The following is a 23,679-nucleotide window of genomic DNA, read 5'->3' as shown; positions in this document are numbered from 1 at the left end:
TGTCAAATGACGTAATATTATGGCGATGATAGCGTCTCCATAATGTTCTCAAAGGTCTGAGAAATCTGCCAATCCCAATTGACCAGCGTGGTGGACTATAGCCTAAACCCTTCTCATTCTGAGTGGAGTCCCATGCTAAGTAGGTAGGTATGGTGCGCTGTTGATACATTGATGTGATGAAGACAATTATGTGTTCATTTTAATCATTACGTAAAGGCCATCTGAGTAGATACCTATATCTAGATTTTTCTAGCGCAAGGAACTACATAACTATAAAAACTAGAGCTGCATTTCGGAGGCCTTTTCACAAGTCAGCCATTATACACGGATAATACCAAAAATTTTCATCTCGTAAAAACTGTAAACTCATATTTTTATTAAAAATACCTAAAAGTGTAATCCCAAACGGAAAAGCGGACGCCATGGCAAGGTACAATTTTATTCACCTTTTAGGGTTCCGTTGTTGGGAAAAAGGATCGGGACATGGAAGAGATCTTTACGTACAAAAAGACTTTGCCCTGACTGACTGATTGATCTATCAAAGCACAGCCGAAATTCGAAAATTGAAATTGCTGGCTTGCTGAGAAAGGTTTATTGAAAATTCAATCTCTTAGGGGGCTGAAAGTTTGTAAGAAAGCCTGTCATTTTTCCAGAGTCAAAGTGAAATACAATTTTCATAGATATGACTCTATGAAAAGTGATATTTGAGCTTTTGTTTAAGAATGAAGAAATCATATTTCAGATTTTTAGGAACTCCATCGCTGAGGGAGTTAAATAGGGGTGAAAAAGGTCACAAAAATATACATGAAAAAATATGCTATTCTACGGAACTCATAGAGCTTTGGTCCAGCTTGCACTTGCCCGTCTCTTTCCTTTAAAATACAGCATGATCCTTTTTCACACATCCCAATAATGCGATTTCAGTGTACGAACTAATTGGGACCGGCTCTTTTTTGGTACCAATAACGTTTATTTTTCATATACGGGGTGATTAAATTTTTTTCTCGCACTGTGTTGCGGCTTGATCGCTGCCCCCAGTTAGATTTACGACCCGCTGAGGGGTCCGTGTGACATATTAATTTCAAATTTTTGCCCGTCATAAATAACGGGAATTCATCTCGAATATTTTTTTGTTCTGTTATCATTTTTTTTGTTATTGATTTATTACTCTCTGGTGACAGACTGGGCTTATTTGGACACGTGATTCGGCATATAATAATAATGTCCTGCTGACCGAATTTCGGCCACAGCGGCCAATCTCCCTAGAGATTGTCCAACTGCACGGGAGATATACATTGCACAAGTGTGTGTGCAAACACTAGTTTACTATCTATTCCCTCACTCTCATAGCCCGATGGAACGGGAATCCGATACGAAGGGTCAGGTGCACGACCGTCTTCCTTACGTGCTCTCCGAGGCACGGGGTCAAAGCACCGCCAATTTCCTAACTCCAGGAGTCGATATAATATACCTGCACCAGCACGCCTCTTCGACGGTACGATAGCGTTTATTAATTGATTTTATTATATTATATTTATTTTATTTGTTATTATCACGTCTAAATCGACGATCGCTATTTATTTAAATGTTTTTGCGGAGTGATTTTTCTGTCTAGGCGCGTCCATACCGATCTAAAATCGACTAATCGATCCAATAAAATGAAGAAAATAAGATACTTTTTCGTTGAAACTCAAAATCCCTAGGTCCACTGTATGTCTCAGTCAGTCAGTCACTGCTCTGTTTTATGTCAAAAAAGATACATTAATTTTTTGCTATTAAAGTAAAACCTGTTCTCTGAATCTTTTACAAAACAAACTAAGTATACTTTTTAGCATTCATTTAGCCGACCATAGTCTAAAATTAGTTAATTTCAGTACTTAAACTTTTATTATATGCAATAACCATTATTTTCATGCCTTAAATTATAGAGCGGGCCATATTAGTTTAGTTGTGAACATAAGCATATTAAAAGGTCGCAAGTTCCTTTTAAGCTGCTATAAGTTTAGCCGAGAAGTGCCATAGAGTTGTTATTACTAGAGCAGTAATATCACGCACAATAAATTCTACTTGGGTGTAATATAAGTTCACCAGTCATGTTTCTTATTCCGTAAACTGGCGAATAAAGGTCTTAGCTAAATTACAATATCCCTGCCTTGGCTCCTATGTTTGATAGCTATAGTGTGACAATGGCAAGCATCTTTGATTGGCTTAGACTATGGCCTGACTTATATACTGTTGTAACAATCCCATACTAATATTATAAATATGCAAAACTGCGTCTGTCCGTTTGTTAGCTTTTCACAACTCATCCGTTCAACCGATTTTAACGAAAGTTGGTGCACATGTAGCTTACACCTCGGGAAAGAGTCTACTTTTGGCTCCTGAAAAACAATGAGTTCCCACGGGATTAAAAAAAATAGTTCCTATGCTTTCGCAGCTTTGTTTGTGGAAATGTAAACCCTTTTTATTCCCTTATTCTACCTTATAAAGAGAACCTCTGTGTTAAATTTCAGCTTTCTAAGTCCAATAGTTTGATTGAGTGTTGATGAGTTAGTCAATGAGTGAATGAATACATTTCGTTTATATATTTTAGTGAATGATATATGATATTATGCAAACATAATTAATAAATCAATACATCTTTCATACTAATGAACTACTAACTACTAAGTTAGAACGCTTTTATGACTCACTTTACATGAGGTGTGCTACTCTATGATCCGAACTCCGGCTCAGTGAAGACTGCTAAAACTTTGCCGCACAGACTTTGGTTCTATATATTCTCCGTATGTAAGTAAAGTTCTTCATGGGACATAAATGGGTAGAAACTTGAGATAAGGTTTTAGCCAAAAGTGAATATAAATGCAAAAGTATGTTTGTTGGTTGGTTTGTCCTTCAATCACGCTGCAGCGGTGCAAAAATCCCGTGGGAACTGTTTAATTTTCCGGGATAAAAATAGCCCATGTCACTCTCCAAATCTTTAACTATATCCATGCAAAAAATCACGTCGATTCGTTGCGACTTGCCGGACGATTGAAGGATGAAGTAACAAACCAATAAAGAAATACACTTTCGTATTTATAACAAGCATGGATGTAGGTGATAGTATAGTTTACAAGTGTAAATTAAAAATTTATAGCACCCCCGAAAAGTGAAGGTTATAGTAACTACACAAGAGCTGATAACTTTCAAACGGTTGAACCGATTTTCTTGAATTATGGCTAAGAACACTCTCGATCAAGCCACCTTTCTAACAAAAAAAAGTAAATTAAAATAGCTTCATTACTTTAGGAGCTACGATGCCACAGAAAGATACACAAATACACACGTCTAACTTATAACACCCCTCTTTTTGGGTCGGGGGTTAAAAACTATTTCAATAACATCCAGACAGACACTGAAGTGAGGTGATCGCAATGTATTTTAACTTTTATGTAGTTTATATTTTTAATATTAACCATACTTATGTTAATATTGAAAAAGTAACATTTTAAATAAAAATATCCTGATCCTTTATTTATTATGTATCCAATAGTAAAATACTTTTCCTTTCTATAATTTACATAGTCGCCTGTGGATTAAAAACAAAAATGCCCGCATTTTGGGTACAATGCTTCGCGGTGGTCTCGATGAGGTTTTAGATTTAATTTAATTCATTTAAGTTTTTAATTTAATACTTTTTTTAACTTTATTTAGATTTAAGTTTATTTTGTAGAATTTTCAATTACTATTATACTTAATTCTGTGTGTAAATAAAAAGTTTAATGTAAAACTTAAATATGTATAAATCTTTCTACACCCTGTATACTGCCAGATTCGTTGCCACCTGCAATAATGGACTCTCGGAGCGTGGAGTCCGACAAAAGTGCTGCAGACACCCGGGGCGAGACGAAAGCACTGAGCTTTACAGGCATTCCTTGCTGTGTGGACATCTAGAAAAAACCGGCCAAGTGCGAGTCAGACTCGCGCACTGAGGGTTCCGTACTCGGGTATTTTTTCCAACATTTTGCACAATAAATAAAAACTATTATACATAAAAATAAATAAAAGTCTGTTTAAGAATGTGCAAGTAAAGCCCTTTCATAATATGATACCCCATTTGGTATAGTTCTGTTACTTTGAAAATTTAAACACATTTTTTTTTAATGATGTGACCACAAATTCGCGATTTTCGGATTTATTCCTTTACTTGGGGTATATGACCTACCTACCTACCAAATTTCATGATTCTAGGTCAACGGGAAGTACCCTATAGGTTTCTTGACAGACACGACGGACGGATGGACAGACAGACAGACAACAAAGTAATCCTATAAGGGTTCCGTTTTTCCTTTTGAGGTACGGAACCCTAAAAGTACGTCAAATTACGTCAAATGAGTATCTCATACATCTGTGTATTTAATTTTAATCTGCCATACTGCGACCGTTTTGACGTTTGATAAAAAGTCGCTGATTTGACTCATCATCGCTATTACCGAGTTGGAAAATTATCGGAAAATTAGCTAGCAGTGCATGTCATTGTATCAGGACACTGGGGCGCTGCCCTAAGAACAATAACCTTAGGGAAATATTATTGACTTGTTTACCCGCTCGGGAAATTCTTAATTACTTTACACACGAGGGCGGATGCACATAACTCCAAAAAGTTAGAGATATCGAATAGGACGTCACTATTAGGCTTTATATGGTCAGAGTTTATTTTACAATAGCGACTCGCCCCGGCTTCGTACGGCTAGCTTATCACAATTTTCATAGGGATCTCTATTTTTTTTAAAATAAAATATAGCCTATGTTACTCAGGAATAATTTTCGGTTCAGTAGTCCCTGAGATTATACCGTGCAAACAAACTTACAAACATTACCTCTTTATAATATAGGTATAGATAATAATCGCTACAATTGCCGAGGTGGAAAATTGACGGAAAATTAGCTTCCTATAGCCGGTGCATGTCATTGTATCAGGACACTGGGGCGCTGCCCTGAGAACAATAACCTTAGGGAAATATTATTGACTTGTTTACCCGCTTTACCACCTAGCGTGACTCGGGAAATTCTTAATTACTTTACTCACGAGGGCGGATGCATACAATTTTGAAATAATATATCCAAACATATATACTTAATTTATATTATATTCGTTGATTGTGTATTTTTTAAATTACATCGTTTTTCTGCATGATTATTTTCGTTAGTCGTATTTTTTTGTACAAGTTATACAATTATGTAGTAAACCTGTTAAAAATATTGTGCATAAAACTTTATAGATTAGACTGCCTCAAGAAATACTGCCTTTATTATACCTACTAACATTAGGGTAAGCACTGACGGCACGATTTTATTACTGTTTTTCAAAGTTTGTTAAATTTTCAATGTGAAAAAATGTCCAGCCCATATCAAAAGCCCATCTAGATCGCTTTATTTTTGTTGTTTAGTTTTACGTGAAAATGGTTCAAAGATTATTAATAAGTCAACAAACTCTTGCGCATCCTCTTACTATCCCCAGTGGGGCTTACTAATTCAAATTCAAATTATTTTTATTCAATTAAACTTTTACAAGTGCTTTTGAATCGTCAAAATAATCTACCACTGGTTCGGAATGCTGTTCCTACCGAGAAGAACCAGCAAGAAACTCGGCGGTTGCTCTTTTCAAATGTACAATTTACAATAATATGCCATACTGTATACAAGCAATTGCAGCGCCGTGTATTGCTGGAGCGAGTCAAATCCAAGCTTTTTTGTCATTTACATAATCTTCGATTGTGTAATAAGCTTTTTTCAGGAGCATACTTTTAATAGATTTTTTAAACTTGTGTAAAGGCAAGTCTAAAATTGATTGTGGAATTTTATTATAAAATATTACACTCATTCCCACAAACGACTTTCCCACTTTCCTGAGGCGGAGCGTAGGATATGCGAGCCTATTACGGTTTCTAGTTTGCCGGTCGTGGAAATCACCGATTTTCTTGTAACTAAGAATGTTTTGTCGTACAAAAATTATATTAGTGTAAATATATTGAGAAGCTACTGTAAGAATACCTATTTCCTTAAATTTCTCTCGTAGGGAATCGCGCGGTTTTAAATTATAGATTGCGCGTATTGCCCTTTTTTGTAATACGAAAATTTTTCCAATATCTGCCGCTTTGCCCCATAGTAAGATTCCGTAAGACATAATACTGTGAAAATAGGCAAAATATACAATTTTTGCAGTTTCCACATCAGTTATCTGTAGAATCTTTCTAACAGCGTAAGCAGCAGAGCTGAGTTTACCAGCAAGTGTTGATAGGCCTTGATAGTTCAATGGACATGGGTTGAACTGTTGTTCAAAAGGTTGTAGATTCAAACCCCACCTGTTGCACTATAATTATTGGCGTGCCTAAGAACCTACGTACTCTGCAGCTTTTTGCTTTGTCATAGATGAATATAGGTACCTCACTTCTTCTTCATTTCTGAGTGTCGTTTTCGCACTTACACTTAGCCGTCCGTTGGACGGTCGAACACAGAATTCGAGTAGCAATTCCGCAAAACTATTGCATCAAAAATCTGTCGCACTTATGACCTTTTTCTATAAACACGCCACACACATTTAACGCATGCGCATAACGCGATCATTGTGGTGCTAACTTTCTTTCTTGTCTCTGGGCTGGTTTCCGCACTTAAACATTTCCGTCTGTTGTGCGTGCGTTGCCCCTCCACCAGCCATCCAAGCTTGCTCCAGAAGCCGAGTAGACCGCCCAGATTGCCGAGGGCTTCATGGAGTGAGGTTGGGGATTCCAAATGGCGCTCTCGTTGTTCTGCCTTTTTGGATTGTCCTCACTCTGGTCCAGTCCTAATGCAGCAACTTCAAGGCCTCATTAAAACATGTTCAGTCCAGTTCGTCGACACAAACAAGTCGTGACCTGCGCCGGCGCTCCGAGCTGTCTGCTTGTCGTGCTCCTATTTTTATTATTTCTATACTCCACTCACGGCTCAAGGATAGAGAGGTGTCATATACTAGAGGTACAGATACTGATACGAGCCGCTAAGGTGTGGAATACCCTCCCGGCGACCGTGTTTACGGCCACGTATAACCTAAATATCAATCACACTAATATTATAAAGGCGAAAGTTTGTATGTGTGTGTGTGTGTGTGTGTGTGTGTGTATGTTTGTTACTCCTTCACGCAAAAACTACTGGACGGATTAGGCTGAAATTTAGAATGGGGATAGATTATACCCTGGATTAGCACATAGGCTACTTTTTATCCCGGAAAATCAAAGAGTTCCCACGGGAATTTTAAAAAACCTACATCCACGCGAGCGTAGTCGCGGGTATCAGCTAGTGTTAAATAAATTCAATACAAAAGTGAATATGCACCTTCTTGGCAAGCGCGTTAAAAGCTAGACTTCATTTGCTTTTATACAAACAACATCAAGTGTAAGCGATCATTTATTCGTCCAAGGTGCAAGCCTATCTCGCAATAAGAATAAGTGGCATTGATATAGGTAGGTAAATAGGTATTAAAGAAAGAAAGCTAAATGCACGAAAGAAACAGACATATCAATGAATAAATTATTGTCTAAGAAAAACATGACCGCATTGCCAAAAACGTAACTTTAAAAAAAAAGTTATAACCTGGTCTGGGATGACGTAAGGATTCTAACGATATACATCTAAATTTGTTCAGGCCTTTAGAAGTTATGGTGGAACAAATAAACTCAATAACATGAATTTTTTAACTTACTTTTGTAACTCTTGAGTTGACCTACCTATGATGTAGGTATGCTCTACGGTCTGTATAGCTCAATGCTCAAGGGCTTCTCTCTGACATTTTGAGTGAAGGCCGAGATTATTATGGGGCTATTGAAGAATATTTGCAACAGAACCTAGAATGTAAGGTATATAAATAGAACCACGTCAGTATTCACACATCCATGATTCAGCTTAAAGGTAAGATTTTTGTCCATAGTTAACTAACCCTGATTAATCTGCAACCCATTTTGATTTTGATGATGTGTTGATGATAGTCAAAGTTATACTTTACCTAACTTAATCGTGAGGAAACATGCATGCCTGAGAATCCATACTAATATTCTAAATCCGAAAGTGTGACTGTCAGACACACTTTCGACTGTCTGACTTTCTGTCTGTCTGTCTGTCTGTCTGCTACCTTTTCACGGCCCAACAGTTTAACCGATTCTACGGTGAAATTTGGTACAGCGTTAGCTTATATCCCGGGGACGGACATAGGCTACTTTTTATCCCGGAAAATCAAAGAATTCCCACGGGATTCCTAAAAACCCATCCGCGTATCCGAATTGTATGAAAGGTACCGAGGTAGCTTGCGTCCCTGTAATTGACATTGGCATTTTATCCCGGAAAATCAAACAGTTCCCACGGGATCTTTAAAAAACTAAATCCACGCGGACGAAGGCGCGGGCATCCTCTAATCCTCCATAATGTTCTCAAAGGTGTGTGAAGTCTGCCGATCTGCACATGGTCAGCGTGGTAGCCTATGGCCAAACCTTTCTCATTCTGAGAGGAGTGCTTAGTAGTAGACCGGCGATGGGTTGATCATGATGATGATGATGTGGCTCAAAATACAACAGTAATAAGTAAGTACGGTCTATAGGTAAGTAAAAACGAATTAAATGAGTGCATAAATGCGAAAGTGTGTCTGTCTGTCTGTCTTTCTGTCTGTCTGTCTGTCTGCTACGTTTTCACGGGCCAACCACTGAACCGATTTTAATGAAATTTGGTACAGACTTGGGATACATCCCGGGGAAGGACATAGGCTACTTTTTATCCTGGAAAATTGAAGAGTTCCTACGGGATCAAAAAAAACCGAACTCCACGCGGGTGAAGCCGCGGGCATCCTCTAGTATTTTATATGACAGTCACATTGAATCGTATTTTTATTACGAATACGAATGAATGCACAAAAGCTCTAAGGGCGATTGTGCACTCATTTGTAAAAATACATATCAAAGTGGCCGCCATACAAAACGTACGTACGCGTGTATTCGTATTTGACGGATTTTTGACGTAAGAATACGGATCGTATTTTTATGAAAACGAATACGAATTACTTATTTTTATAAAAATTACTTAAGTAAATTTATTTAATAACAATAAGTTCAGAAGAAAAAGAAAACAATGACGTATCTATGGAACACACTAAAGAATAATTTGAAAAAATATTTAAAACATTGAGTGACAGGATGATCCGTTAAAAAAGTTTTGACAGAATTAAATAATATGAATGAGTGCACAAACGCCCTAACCCTACAAAGTTACAAATCAACACATCACTGCCTCTGAATGTAAATGCTACCATATTTATTTTATTAAATAAATAAAATAAAATTTTATTACATAAAATAATAGCGAATATATTTTACACGTCGTTATTTCAGAAAATACTGATAGCTAGCTTCCCGTCGCTTATCATTTGATCTCAGCCAATAAAATCATTAAACCTAAAGTTCAACACTCGATCCTAAAGCTACGACCACACATGCGCGTCAAGAACGCGAGATGCGGGACACGATGAGTCCACGACGCAAATCTATACTTCGCCGCTGCGCATGAAAACACCGCTGTGTGAAAAATCTTAAGTTTTCAGGTTACTTTTACATCAAAAACACGTCATAGCTTTAAAGATTATCTCTCGAACTAGCAACTTTCTATGTAGGAACCTGTTCTTCAGGTTAGGTGTGTGTACATGTGTAGGTACACACGCCTTTTAAAACCAAACAAACTGACATCAAAAACTAAAATCCTACAAAATATAACTAAATATCCAAAATTTTGCATGCGCAGTGATGACGTACAGAGGTGTAGTGATCGCGTAGGTGTGCATGGCGGGTGTTGGAAGGCTACCGCCGCGCTTCCCGTTCCCGGTTCGTAGTCGCGCAGGTCTGGATGATGCTTTATACGTCGGGGTGAGGTATTGACCCCACGTCTCTGATTTGCATAAAAATGTATAATTGTATCTCTTTTGTTTTATTGCATAATTGCATTTGTTATTTTTTAACGGTTAACCGCAGTGCCGTTTGATTTTATTATGTCCTGATTTATAAAATTGGCTTTTTCTTATACTGGATGGATGGTAATCTCGGTAATCTCCCATTTAAACACAGCGCCGCCAGATCGCCACTTAGGTTGAAATCCATAGAGCGCACTTAAGTTTCAGTAAAACGAGACAGATTTATGCCAGCGTTGTAACGCTGTCTCGTTTTAACAGTGTCTAAAGTCTGAGCAAACTAAAAGTGCACTCTATAGATTTCAGCCTTAATGGACAGACGACAATGCGACAAACGAGTGGCATGGAGCCGGGAGATGCAGTTGACTCCACAGTTTGCATGCAATGCCGTTCTTACCGAAATGAACCAGCAAGAAACTCGGCGGTTGCTCTTTTCAAATATTCAATTTACAATAATGTGCCATACTGTACTATTCAAGCAATTGCAGCCCTATGTATTGCTGGAGCGAGTCAAATCCAAGCTTTTATCTTAAATCTTAAATCCCAAAGTACATTCCACCTAGGTACAAAGAAAAATCTGAGTAAAATCTGACTTAGACTGGTCACCACTGTGCCAGGTCGTCTGAGCTACTGCTATAGGTATCTATTAAATCTTGAAGTAGTAGATATATCATGTGCCTAATCCAGGTCCATATTTCACATTAGTCCGTCCACATTTTAAAGCCGCTGCGCCTTGCACCCAAGGGATATTGATACCATAAATCTTTATGAAGTGTTTTATATACCCTCTAAAAGATTTTACCTTGGCCGCTACACTTTACTGGCTTTACGGTCTGCTTGCATAGAAAATTCCAACTTAATTTTATACAAAGAACTAACCTGCCCCAGCTTCGTTCGAGTGGAATCTAAATATATACAAGTGTAAATCAAAAATTTATAACACCCCCGACAAGTGAAGGTTACAGTAACTAGAAAAGACCTGATAACTTTCAAACGGCTGAACTGATTTTCTTGGATTATAGCTAAGAACACTCTCGATCAAGCCACCTTTCAAACAAAAAAAAATAAAAACTAGATTATAATCAGGTCATTAGTTTAGGAGCTACGATGCCACAGACAGATACACAGATACACACGTCAAACTTATAACACCCTCTTTTTGGGTCGAATATATTATATGTATAAAATCTACCTATTACATAAAAGCTCCTATCTCCCGTATGGTCTAGTGGCTAGGATACCTGGCTTTCACCCAGGAGGCTCGGGTTCGATTCCCGGTACGGGAAACACATTTTGCTTTATAACTTCATTTTTTTAATTCTTCTAAGTTTAGAAAAAATGATTCCCTATTCGCTTTTATTCTTTTTAACCCCCGACCCAAAAAGAGGGGTGTTATAAGTTTGACGTGTGTATCTGTGTATCTGTGTGTCTGTGTATCTGTGTATCTGTGTATCTGTGTATCTGTGTATCTGTCTGTGGCATCGTAGCGCCTAAACGAATGAACCGATTTTAATTTAGTTTTTTTGTTTGAAAGGTGGCTTGATGGAGAGTGTTCTTAGCTATAATCTAAAAAAATTGGTTCAGCCGTTTAAGAGTTATCAGCTCTTTTCTAGTTTTCTTGTGATAAAGAAGGCGAGATAACCGTTAGGTTCATAATATTATGTCAATAGACAAATGTCAAGCTGTCAAGATGGACGTTGCCTAAATACATAATTATTTATTTGAAAATGATGTTTTGGAAAACTCAAATACTTTGGATCGTCGGGGGTGTTATAAATTTTTAATTTACACTTGTTATTTTAAGTTTTTGTTACAGAGTAAATAACACTAATATTATAAAGGCGAAAGTTTGTGTGTGTGTGTGTGTGTGTGTGTGTGTGTGTGTGTGTGTGTGTGTGTGTGTGTGTGTGTGTGTGTGTGTGTGTGTGTGTGTGTGTGTGTGTGTGTGTGTGTGTGTGTGTGTGTGTGTGTGTGTATGTTTGTTACTCCTTCACGCAAAAACTACTGGACGGATTTGGCTGAAATTCGGAATGGAGATAAATTATATCCTGGATTAGCACATAGGCTACTTTTATCCCGGAAAACCAAAGAGTTCCCACGGGATTTCGAAAAACCTAAATCCACGTGGACGAAGTCGCGGGCGTCAGCTAGTATTTGACATAAAAAATCGGTTAAGAGTGAGTTGGACTCGCACACGATTGTTCCGTACCATCGCACAAGAAATAACACTTTTAATATTTTTTTATTGTCATGGCGGTCATTTTGAATTTTTTATTGTTTGTAGATAAAGCGGAAATAGTAATGTAAATTCTGTGAAAATTTCAACGCTCTACCTATTACGGTTCACGAGATACATCTTGCTGAGAGACAGACGGACGGATAAACGGAACCAAATATAGGAGCTTGAATTGTCTAAGACATCCACCGTACTCCTCGGACCTTGCTCCAACAGATTACCATTTTTTTCGAAATTTGGAGAACTTCTTGCAAGGGAAAAAACCCTCAATGGGTCCAAAGCGCCTTCAAAGATTTTATCGATTCCCGTCCGACCGTTTTTTTAGTAAAGGGATCAATGAACTACCCATGAGATAAAAAAAGTGCATAAATAGCCATGGTACATACTTTGATTAAATAAATATGTTGAGTATATTTAAATAATCAACTTTATGTTCCTCCCTTACAAAACGCCAATTTTATAATATGTAAGGAGTATGGAGCTAATATTATTACTATTTTTAACCCCCGACCCAAAAATAGGGGTGTTATAAGTTTGACGTGTGTATCTGTCTGTGGCATCGTAGCTCCTAAACTATTGAACCGATTTTAATTTAGTTTTTTTTGTTCAAAAGGTGGCTTGATCGAGAGTGTTCTTAGCTATAATCCAAGAAAATCGGTTCAGCCGTTTAAAAGTTATCAGCTCTTTTCTAGTTACTGTAACCTTCACTTGTCGGGGGTGTTATAAATTTTTAATTTACACTTGTTATACACTAGATATTTTAAATAGGTAAAGTGTTTATATCCTTTTCAGATCCGCATCTTACTCATTTGCGGTAAACACAAGTAGGTATCAAGTAGACATGTCCATGTCATAATTTATTTTTATTCGTAATTATTTCGTAATGCTTCCGTGAGTAAATACAATATGTAATCTAATAAGGCAACACAGCGCATTATAACGAAGGTTATACGCTTAGGAACTCATTACAGGCATGTTTTATATGACTCCGCGTTCAATAAAAGCGATTTAGTAGCTTTTTATTCTGCAAGTTTATTAGGATTATCATTTGTTTTTATCTAGGTAGTTATTTACTAAATAACAGGTTTTATTGTTATACCTAATATAATATGTATAAAACTGGATTAGAAAATTATTCGCTTACATATAAGTACCAACCTACCTATTTAATTATTCTAATTTATAATTATTTATAATAGAAATGTCAAACAAGTGTGAATTAAAAATTTGTGACACCCCCGACAAGTGAAGGTTACAGTAACTTGAAAAGAGCTGATAACTCTCAAATGGCTGAATCGATTTTCTTCAATTATAGCTAAGAACACTCTCGACCACCTTTCAAACAAAAAAAAAAAACTAAATTAAAATCGGTTCATTAGTTTACGAGTTACGATGCCACAGACAGATACACAGATACACACGTCAAATTTATAACACCCCTCTTTTTGAGTCGGGGGTTAAAAACTTTTCGATAATGATGACAGTACTACTGCATGACACGCCGAACAGATACATGAAGCCCATTCGACTGTAAAAGGCTGCGTTTGTAAGAAAATACTTACACCGGAAATAAAGGGCGGGGAGTATATTATAGTAGTTACACTAGTAATAATTGTGGGGGAGCAGAGTGTAATAGTGAGAAAATACAACCAAAAACAACATTTTTAGGGTTCCGTTCCTCAAAAGGGAAAACGGAACCCTTATAGGATCACTTTTTTGTCTGTCTGTCTGTCTGTCCGTCCGTCCGTCCGTTGTGTCTGTCAAGAAAAGCTATAGGGTACTTCCCGTTAACCTAGAATCATGAAATTTAAATAAGTCTTATAGCACAAGTAAAGAAATAAATCCGAAAACCGTGAATTTGTGTTTACATCATTAAAAAACACCAAATGGTGTATGATATCATGAAAGAGCTTTACATATACATTTTAAAACAGATTTTTATTTATTTTTATGCATAATAGTTTTAGATTTATCGTGCAAAATGTCGAAAAAAAATACCCGAATACAGAACCCTCGGTGCGCAAGTCCAACTCGCACTTTTGACCGGTTTTTTTTTATTTAGAATATTGTCCATTTTGTTTAACGGGGACTGCGGACCCTGTACAGCCACAGGGCTTTGGATGGCAGTCCGTAAAGCCCTTAAATATGGATCCCATGGTCATAAAGCTCATAAATAAACATCAAAGTTGTTGATAATTGCTAAACAGTATCTTTTATAAATTGGGTCGCCTTAAAACCTTGGATCTGCTAAAAATGAGTCAGTCAACGATTGTATACAAAATTATTAAGATAATAAGCGGATACGTACGTTTTGGTCACGATCCAATTGACAATGATCGGTGCCGCGCGATCCCAGTGATGTCGCATCATCGAGCTTTTGGAAATCGATAAAAGATTAAGTTTTTTTTAATAAAGCCAAATATTGGCCTAGTTTATCATGCTGACTTATATTCCCCTTTCCCCTCCAACTAAGCGTAAAGCTTGTGCTAGGAGTAGGTACGATAATAGTGCAACGGATGGGGTTTGAACCGCCGACCTTTCGGTTTTCAGTCCTCTCCTTTAACCATTGAGCTATTGAAGCTATAATAAGCAAAACCCTGAAAGACAGGTAACCTGCATAGAAGTAAAGTAAAAACTAGCTTATTCGTTATTGGAAATCAGGATCCTTTTAGCTGCAATTGATGAAGTCACTGTAATTTTTTTTTGCAAAAATCTATGTCATAATAGCTATCTGCATGCCAAATTTCAGCCCGATCCGGTAGTTTGAGCTGTGCGTTGAAAGATCAGTCAGTCAGCTTTTCCATTTTTAAATTTAGAAAATAGCGATACTTAGCTATTTTCCCATGCATTAAAATTTAAAATTCTTTATTGTCCGTTTTGTTTTTAATTGAGGCTTTCTTAGAGTTTAAAACCACAAAAATCACCCTAATTTTCGGAAAACTATTAAGTGATCTGAAGCATGAAGAAAAATTGATTCAGTCCGATTAATTTAAATTTGGTCTGATGCAGCCTGTTTTTTCATAAATTTATATGACAAGATCTTTATGAGATTGTTTAAAAACAGCGATAAATCCATCTAATCCCTTCACTATTGCCGACTAACCTTTACTCGGCTGTATTTTGCTTTTGCAAGTTTAATCATGCTTCGCGGCCGCTCGTGACGCAACATTTCGCAAGCCTAATCATTACTTTATCGTACAAATTGTATTCGTGTTGGTACTGACGACTGCCGATATCTTTAGTTGTTATCGAGCGTGTCCCTTATCGATAACTGGAGTAATCACTACCCATATCATAAATGCGAAAGTGGTTGATAGCGTGTCGGTTTGTTCTTCAATCACGCTTTTTTGTATTCAGATACAAGTTAGCCCTTGACTGCAATCTCACATGGTGGTAAGTGATGATGCAGCCTAAGATATAAGTGGGCTAACCTGGAAGGGGTATGTCAGTATTATTAAAGCCATACCCCATTGGTTTCTGCGGCATCGTACCGGAACGCTAAATTGTTTGTCGGCACGGCTTTGCCGGTAGAGTGTAACTAGCCACGGCCGAAGCCTCCTACCAGACCAGACCAGAGATTTAGAAATTATAAATTTCGAATCGAACCCGCAATCTCCATCTTATAAGATTACAACGCTTAGCATTGCGCCAAGGAGGTCGTAAAAAACCCTTACTTATTGATAACTGGCTGGAGTAATCACTACCCATGTCATAAATGCGAAAGTGTGTTCATATTGTTGGTTGTTGGTTTGTCCTTCAATCACGCTGCAACGGAGCAACGGATTGACTTGATTCTGTACCATATTGAAGACCTGGAGAGTGACATAGGCTACTTTGTGTCCCGGATTTCTCACGAGATTTTTCGAAATTCCATTGGACCTACTCCATGCACAAGCTTTCGATTTCGCTGTGCTTTCACTGAGTTGGACGGAAAGGGATGTACAGTTTGCGACAGATCAAGATGGCAATCGAGGCATGAGGTGGGGGCACGCGCCGCACACCCGCACGTCATCCGCGCTATCCCGCACCGGGTTAGGACGGGGGCTGTGCGGGTGTGCGGGGCGTCCCCACCCCGATTGCCGTCTCGACCTGTCGCGTACTACACTTATACTTTAAGTACTTTAGGTCTATGCTTAGCTGCATAGAACATAAAAAAGTATGAAGGGTCCTGACAAAAAAACTATATATTAGTATCTACCTATATAATATCCTTTCACAATAAAATATACCTATTGAAATCAATAAAGCGAATTACGCAACCATTACTCAGAGGAGAAACGACGCGTACATATCATGCGATTATTGTTATTTTTATTTGTATGCCTACTGCCAACTAAGATAATTATTGCAACTCCTCAAACTTCAACATCCACTGAAGATTTCGTGTCAACCCACACAGATTTGTCCTTAATAAAACAAGCAATGTATACAAAATAGTAGGAACTGAAATAAAGTGCAGATATGGAAATGATATCATAGTACAAGACGTAGTTAACTTGTCGCGACTTGTTAAAGGTATAAGAGCTGTGGGTTTAGTATGAGATTTTACATCTGACCGACGACGATAGAGTTCGACCGTCGTAACACTTGAGCATTAAATTAAAATGGAGTTTAACGGCTTTGTTTTAAAGCACAAGTTCGTCCATAGTATACATCAACAGCCAACGCTCCAAGCTGAAATGTTTGAAATTAGAATAGATCAGGACTATTCCTGTTGTATCTATGTAGAGATTTTTTTTTAGAATATTATAGATTTAATTTAAACTTTTTAGCTTACTAATTCACTTCTCAATTCTTGCACCATCCCGCACTCTGGAGAATTTAATCCTTTCACTAAATGTTGCCTGTAAATGATTGCTTTAGCAATAAGGCCACACATGCACCTATTTGTATAGTTTCTTTTGTATCTTGTATTGTTTTTCTGTACGTATTTCAAATGTGCATGTAATAAAGATGTCTAAGTAAAACAATAAATTTAATTTTTTATTCAAATAAAGCTTTCAAATCGTCAACATAATTACAACTGGTTTGGAATGCCGTTAATTAAAATTGGTGGTACTGAATTTTCGATTCTAATTCAAAGAACCATTTATAATATTATGATGTTTTTTCTTTGACGTTTCGATTTCGAATTCTGTCATCGTTTGATCATTTGTGAATTCTCATACTAAGCTCGCTGACACGTGTGATGACCAATAGGTGAAGATTTATTCGCATGAAGGGGTTAAAAATAGTTAATTAGGCAATTTAAAAGCTGACTAACACATCGGTTTATTGGCAGACATTGTGAAACAGCTTTGTAAGAATCGTAGATAGTTTCTTAAGGCTCCATATCTCAAAAGGAAAAACGGAGCCTATATCACTTTATTGTCTGTCTGTCTGTTCGTCTATCCGTCTGTCTGACCTAGAATCAGGTTTGGCAGGTAGCTAGATCTTATAGCACAAGAGGTAACAATCCGAAAACTGTGAATTTGTGGTTACCAAAAAAATTAAAATGTTGAACAAAATATGAGTAGTATTTTCAATTTTCAAAGTAAGACAATTTAATACCAAGCGGAGCATTATAACACTAATATTATAAAGGAGAAAGTTTGTATGTGTGTGTGTGTGTGTGTGTGTATGTGTATATGTTTGTTACTCCTTTACGCAAAAACTACTGGACGGATTGGGCTGAAATTTAGAATGGAGATAGATTATACCCTGGATTAGCACATAGGCTACTTTTTATCCCGGAAAATTAAAGAGTTCCCACGGAAATTTTAAAAAACCTACATCCACGCGAACGAAGTCGCGGGTATCAGCTAGTATCTTACATAATTCAACAATTGGTTAACAAAAAGTGTAGGTAAAGTGATGTTTTTTCAATAAATGGCTTTGACTTTGACTTATTTTTTAAAGCAGTCGTTATCCACTAAGTAAAGGAAAGATAAATGTGGTTTTAAATCGCATCCAGCCATGCACGAGACAGCGATTCTTAATTAATGAATCACCATTTGTTTTGATTCGCACTAATGTATTTACTCTGCCTTAATGTATAGAGTTTCTTGCTGAATCTTTTAGATTGAAACAACATTCGCTACCAATAACAAATTCAACACTAACGGACAGAGTTTAAAATAGTTTTATTAGAGTTAAGTAGAGAGTTTTATTAGAGAACGCATTCGCCATATTTGCTCCATGTGTCAACTATCATGTCAAAAGCATGTCAAAAATTATATTTAAGTCCTTAATCTAAGGACAACCCGTACTTTTAACATGACAATTGACACAATAGTATGGAGGATTAAAAAACCTAAGTAAGTAATTAAAAACCACGAACTTTCTAGAATTACCTAGCTACTTATGAAGAACGAAGTAGCACTACGAACGAAAAAGTAAAAAAGTAATCGGTAATTTGGTTAAAGTCAAACAAAACCGCGAAACATTTCCGTAAAACTGATTTCCCCGTATCCAATCAGGGGGCACGGCAGTGCTCCCGCCAAGACGAGCCAAACGGCGGCCGGGGCGCTACGTACCTTTTTCTCGAAGTGTTTCGCCGTATTTTCGACCCGTCATAACTTCGGTCTGGATGACGCTAAAAAGCTGAAATTTTCAGTATAAGGTGTCCTCAGCAAATTTACCAAATATACTAAGTATCAAATATCTAGCTTTTATGGTTACAGATTTATTGATACCTAAAATACGCCGTTTTCGTCCCTCACTGATGATCATCACAATTCATAGTCTGTAATTCTAGGGTACTTCCAGAAGTCCTAGAAGGCTGAAATTTGGTATGTAGACTAGAAATTGCATACAAACTACAGGAAAATTGAGAAATTGGAATTTCCCCCCCTCTACGCCTCTTATGAGAAAAGCAAATCTGTAAATTCTGTCGCTAGAATGCTGATATTTTCAGAATAAGATGTCCTTGGCAGATTTATTAAACGTATTGAGTATCGATTGTCTAGCTTTTATAGTTTCAGATTTATTGACAGTCAAAACTTCTAGTCTGTAATTCTAGGGTACTTCCCAAAGTCCTAGAAGACTGAAATTTGGTATGTAGACTAGAAATTGACTAGCCTTAGTAAATTGGCGTATACGCTTGGAAGAGGATAGGAACGCACGTCAACGCGTTGTCGGAGCTATTTTACCAAACTTCGAAGCCTGGCTGGGGAGAAAACATGGCAGCTTAACTTTCAGGCTGACACAGGTACTTACCGGACATGGTTGTTTCGGCGAGTACCTGTGTCGGATCGGTCGCGAGGTGACACCGCGGTGTCATCACTGTGGGGAGGTCCGGGACTCCGCTCAGCACACGCTCGAAGAGTGCCCTGCCTGGGAACCTGAGCGGCACATCCTGGTCAGCTACGTTGGGAGAGACCTGTCACCACCTGCTGTCATAGCGGCAATGCTGGAGGACAGTGAAGCATGGAGGGCAGTGGTCTCCTTCTGTGAAGTAGTAATGTGCAAGAAGGAGGCCGCTGAGCGGGACCGCGAGCGAGCCGATCCTTCTCGGAGGCGGAGACATCAGGGCGGCGCTGATCAACGCTCTGATCGTTCCATTCAGTAGTCCCAGGCGCTGGGACCGGGCCGCTGTAGTAGCTGGAGCGGAGCTCTGGCTGGCGACCCTGGAAGGACGACCGCTTGCTGTGGCGCAAGCTGTCGTGGCTACATGCAAAGTGCACGAGGCCAGGGGAGTGCATCTTTCAGGATGAGCCCACTGGGCGTCGCGCAGGGGAGGCACCGGCGCACGTTCGTAAGAGTTCCCGGAGCCTCTTAATATGCGCTGAGGATGGCCATCGAGGGGGTTTTAGTGGGTACAAATCCCACATAACCCGATCTCTCCTCAAAGAGGTAGGGTATCTTGTGAAGATTTCCCCCCCGTCAACAAAAAAAAAAAAAAAAGACTAGAAATTGTATACAAACTACAGGAAAATTAAGAAATTGGAATTTCCCCCCTCTACGCCTCTTATGAGAAAAGAAAATCTGTAAATTCTGTCGCTAGAATGCTGATATTTTCAGGATAAGATGTCCTTGGCAGATTGATTAAACGCATTGAGTATCAATTGTCTAGCTTTTATAGTTTCAGATTAATTGACAGTCAAAACTTCTAGTCTGTAATTCTAGGGTACTTCCCGAAGTCCTAGAAGACTGAAATTTGGTTTGTAGACTAGAAATTGCATACAAACTACAGGAAAATTAAGAAATTGGAAATTTCACCCCTCTACGCCTCTGTATGGGGGAAGCAAATCTGTAAATTCTATCGCTAGAATGCTGATATTTTCAGGATAAGATGTCCTTGGCAGATTCATTAAACGCACTGAGTATCAATTATCTAGCTTTTATAGATTCAGATTTATCGACATTCAAAACCTCTAGTCACAAATTCTAGGGTACTTTCTGAAGTCCTAGAAGACTGAAATTTGGCATTAAGTAGTAATTTCAAGAATTATGAACAACAGATACTCGTAAATTAAGAAATCGGGTCCCCCTTCATCCTCTCATATATGAGATGCATATCTGTAAAATCTGTTGCTCGAATTCTAAAGTTTTCAGGATAAGATGTCCGTGGCAGATTTATCAAACGTACCAAGTATCTGTGTTTCCTGAAGTCCTAAAAGACTGAAATTTGGTATATCTGCTTCAAAATTGAGTTGCAAGATTCCACCCGAACAAACATATTTACATACGAGTACATTGCAAGTTGAATAAAAGCTTTTAAAAAAAGAGGTAACGATAGAGAGTGGGCCATGAAAATGATGTACCTACAAAAAATAGATCCAAAAAAATCTAGGGCACCTGCCAAAAAGAAATGAAATCCCACCAAAAACATTTCATGTAAAAAGGTAGCCAAGTTCATAATGTTTTCACTGTTAAAAAGTTATGAGATCTCTAATAGAGCCAAGCCCTTAGCTGAGCTTAGATTTGTGTTGGCCATGGGACCTATCCGAAGTCCAAAGTAATATAGCTCTTAAATGTTCTTGAGTGTATCACATTTATAACAATAAATAACAAATCACTCTACTTACAAGCTCTGATTCTACAAACCCTAAATCTTGGTAAAAAAAGTACGGCTTGGCCGTTTACAGTTCGTGGATTTTTTATCTGAAATGACATTTAAGCCCGGAATAGCTTCTGCGACCATCACGAAGTACAATACAAATTAGTAATTGTCGAACAAACTATTCCTTAAGGCCTTAAAATATGTTATGTCATGTAATAGTTTTACGAACATTAAACGGCCAAGCCGTCTTTTTTTACCAAGATGTAGGGTTTGTAGAATCAGAGCTTGTAAGTAGAGTGATTTGTTATTTATTGTTATAAATGTGATACACTCAAGAACATTTAAGAGCTATATTACTTTGGACTTCGGATAGGTCCCATGGCCAGCACAAATCTAAGCTCAGCTAAGGGCTTGGCTCTATTAGAGATCTCATAACTTTTTAACAGTGAAAACATTATGAACTTGTGAGTCTTGGCTACCTTTTTACATGAAATGTTTTTGGTGGGATAACATTTTACCATTATACCTTAAATAGAATAAAGCCTGGAACACACGAAACGTGCAATCGCAGCGCGACGCGACGGTACTTAACTAGGGTTGAAATCTAGAAAGCGCATTTTGTCTTTGCTTAAACTTAAGTTTTAGTTAAAACGAGACGGATTTACGCCAGCGGTAAAACCATCGATGTATATGGATAGGCCCTTCGAAGATAAAAAACGCGCTCAACAAGTCAATAGAATTTACAAAAGTCTATTGAATTTGTCACTAGTGACTTTGATTTGACTTTGGCTAATATTCTTATTTAGGTGTTCGAGCCTACGCTTGAACCACAAGTGAGATTACCCTTCCAATATCCGTCGTCAACATCTTCTATCTCTTTCGCACACTAGCTAAATTTGTGATGTCTCAACTATACCTGTTCTTGTCTGTCATGAATGAAGGGAGTGTCTAGGCAGGCAGCGCCCGGTGGCCATCTTCTTCAGTACGCTTTCGATATTCGTGAAGTCAACACGTCACTCAAGTAAGTATTATTATTGCGCACTATCCGATCGGCGCTTTCAAGCCCATTGTTGATAATATTTTACCGCTCGGCGCCATAAGGCCCAGCGACGAACGAGTCACATAATACTCGTAAATTAATTATACCTTAAAATGGCGCGACGGCCGACACCTCATTCGGGACGGCGAGTGTCGCCTAGAATGAGACGACTGTCGCATCGGCGGTACGACGGGCGTCCCAATTCGGGTGACGCATCACGCTGATCGCATCAAACGGGACGGCGGCGTCGTCTCGACTGAAACATCGGCCGTAGTATCGACTGAAGCGACGGCTATCGTATTGACTGCGACGTCATTCCTTTTGATGTGACGACCATTGTCTCACAAACATGCAGCACTGATAAACTAGAACTGTTCTATCAAGTGGCGAGATCACTGAATTGCGCATTTAATTCCAGAATCATGGGCGAACTAACATCAATGGGAGCCCTTGCTGCAGTACCTTGCGTAGAAGATAAAGAAGAAAGTTGTTTGTCAGCGGTTGTTGCTTCGTTAGACGAAAACTTCCCAAGCGATTGGAGGGATTGGAAGGTGTACAGTTATACTTTCGAAGATCTGTTTGGGGGCAACCAAGTCCCGCCAGCAATAGAAGCAAAACTTAGGTTCGCCATCCCTACAGTAGATCTGGCACGAGCTTTCAACCCATCTACAACATCTCTGTCTGAGCGATCATATAGAGCAATAAGGATGACCATTCTAAAATGGCCTCTGGCAAGAGCCCTTCTCTACGCACCACACAACTTAATGGAGAAAATACATTCCCCTTCCTATGATTCCTTTATGAACACTGTCAGGGAGCTAAAACCGAAACTCACAAAAAGGCGGGAAGCTTCCTTGGAGTTGGAGCATCTCAGTCCGCAAACGGAAGTGAGGGGCCCTTCTACGGCCATGAAAAGATCAATGGAGATTCCTGTCGAAGTGCATCATAGCGAAGCAAAGCGTAAAGCTTATGCAAACGTCTTAAACTCACCTGATCGTTCACAGTCCCATGTCGCACCAACGCAAGGTAGTAGCGAACACCTACTCGCTTCTGTGCTGAGTCAACAAATGTCACTGTTTAACAAAATGCTCAGCTTGCAGACGGAGCAAAATAAAAATATCAAAACTATCATACAAAACCAGCAGCAGAGAGTTGCGTCGGACAAACCCCAGTCCTCTGAAGACGAACTTGATAAGTCATATGACTCTCTGCCGGATAGTACACAATCTGTAGAGGAGAAAGACGACCAGCTCCACGGAAGTGAAACCTCTCCCCATTGGTCCGACACAAGCAAAACTAAAGAAGATAATCTAAGAAGAAAGATTGCCGAAGCGCAGAGAGAACTAGCGAGTTTAACGGGAGACAAGAACATTGGTCCTACCGCTTTTGATTTTACGCCATCCACTATGGAGCAAGAACCTAAAGTTGCGCGAGCAGATCCTATGGATATTTCGGATTAG

General features: G+C 38.5%; 2 protein-coding genes and 1 non-coding gene across 3 annotated transcripts; all 3 read left to right on the top strand.

Moving 5' to 3' along the window:
- Positions 1–1,354: 1,354 nt before the first annotated feature.
- On the top strand, positions 1,355–20,035 carry LOC123875881. The gene is made up of 2 exons (XM_045921946.1): positions 1,355–1,495; positions 19,288–20,035. The coding sequence occupies exons 1-2, from the start codon at positions 1,355–1,357 to the stop codon at positions 19,744–19,746; spliced, it is 600 nt and encodes a 199-aa protein (XP_045777902.1). The 3' UTR covers positions 19,747–20,035.
- On the top strand, positions 11,176–11,247 carry Trnae-uuc. Its single transcript has one exon. It is a non-coding gene; the product is annotated as a tRNA-Glu (tRNA).
- A 2,146-nt stretch (positions 20,036–22,181) lies between the features above and the next one.
- On the top strand, positions 22,182–23,679 carry LOC123875616. The gene is made up of 2 exons (XM_045921541.1): positions 22,182–22,201; positions 22,638–23,679. The coding sequence occupies exon 2, from the start codon at positions 22,642–22,644 to the stop codon at positions 23,677–23,679; it is 1,038 nt and encodes a 345-aa protein (XP_045777497.1). The 5' UTR covers positions 22,182–22,201; positions 22,638–22,641.

The sequence above is a fragment of the Maniola jurtina genome, chromosome 20, assembly GCF_905333055.1.
Source record: "Maniola jurtina chromosome 20, ilManJurt1.1, whole genome shotgun sequence".
NCBI classification, from domain to species: Eukaryota; Metazoa; Arthropoda; class Insecta; order Lepidoptera; family Nymphalidae; genus Maniola; species Maniola jurtina.
The sequence above is the reverse complement of the archived record's forward strand: the minus strand, read 5'-3'. Positions and strand labels throughout refer to the sequence as shown.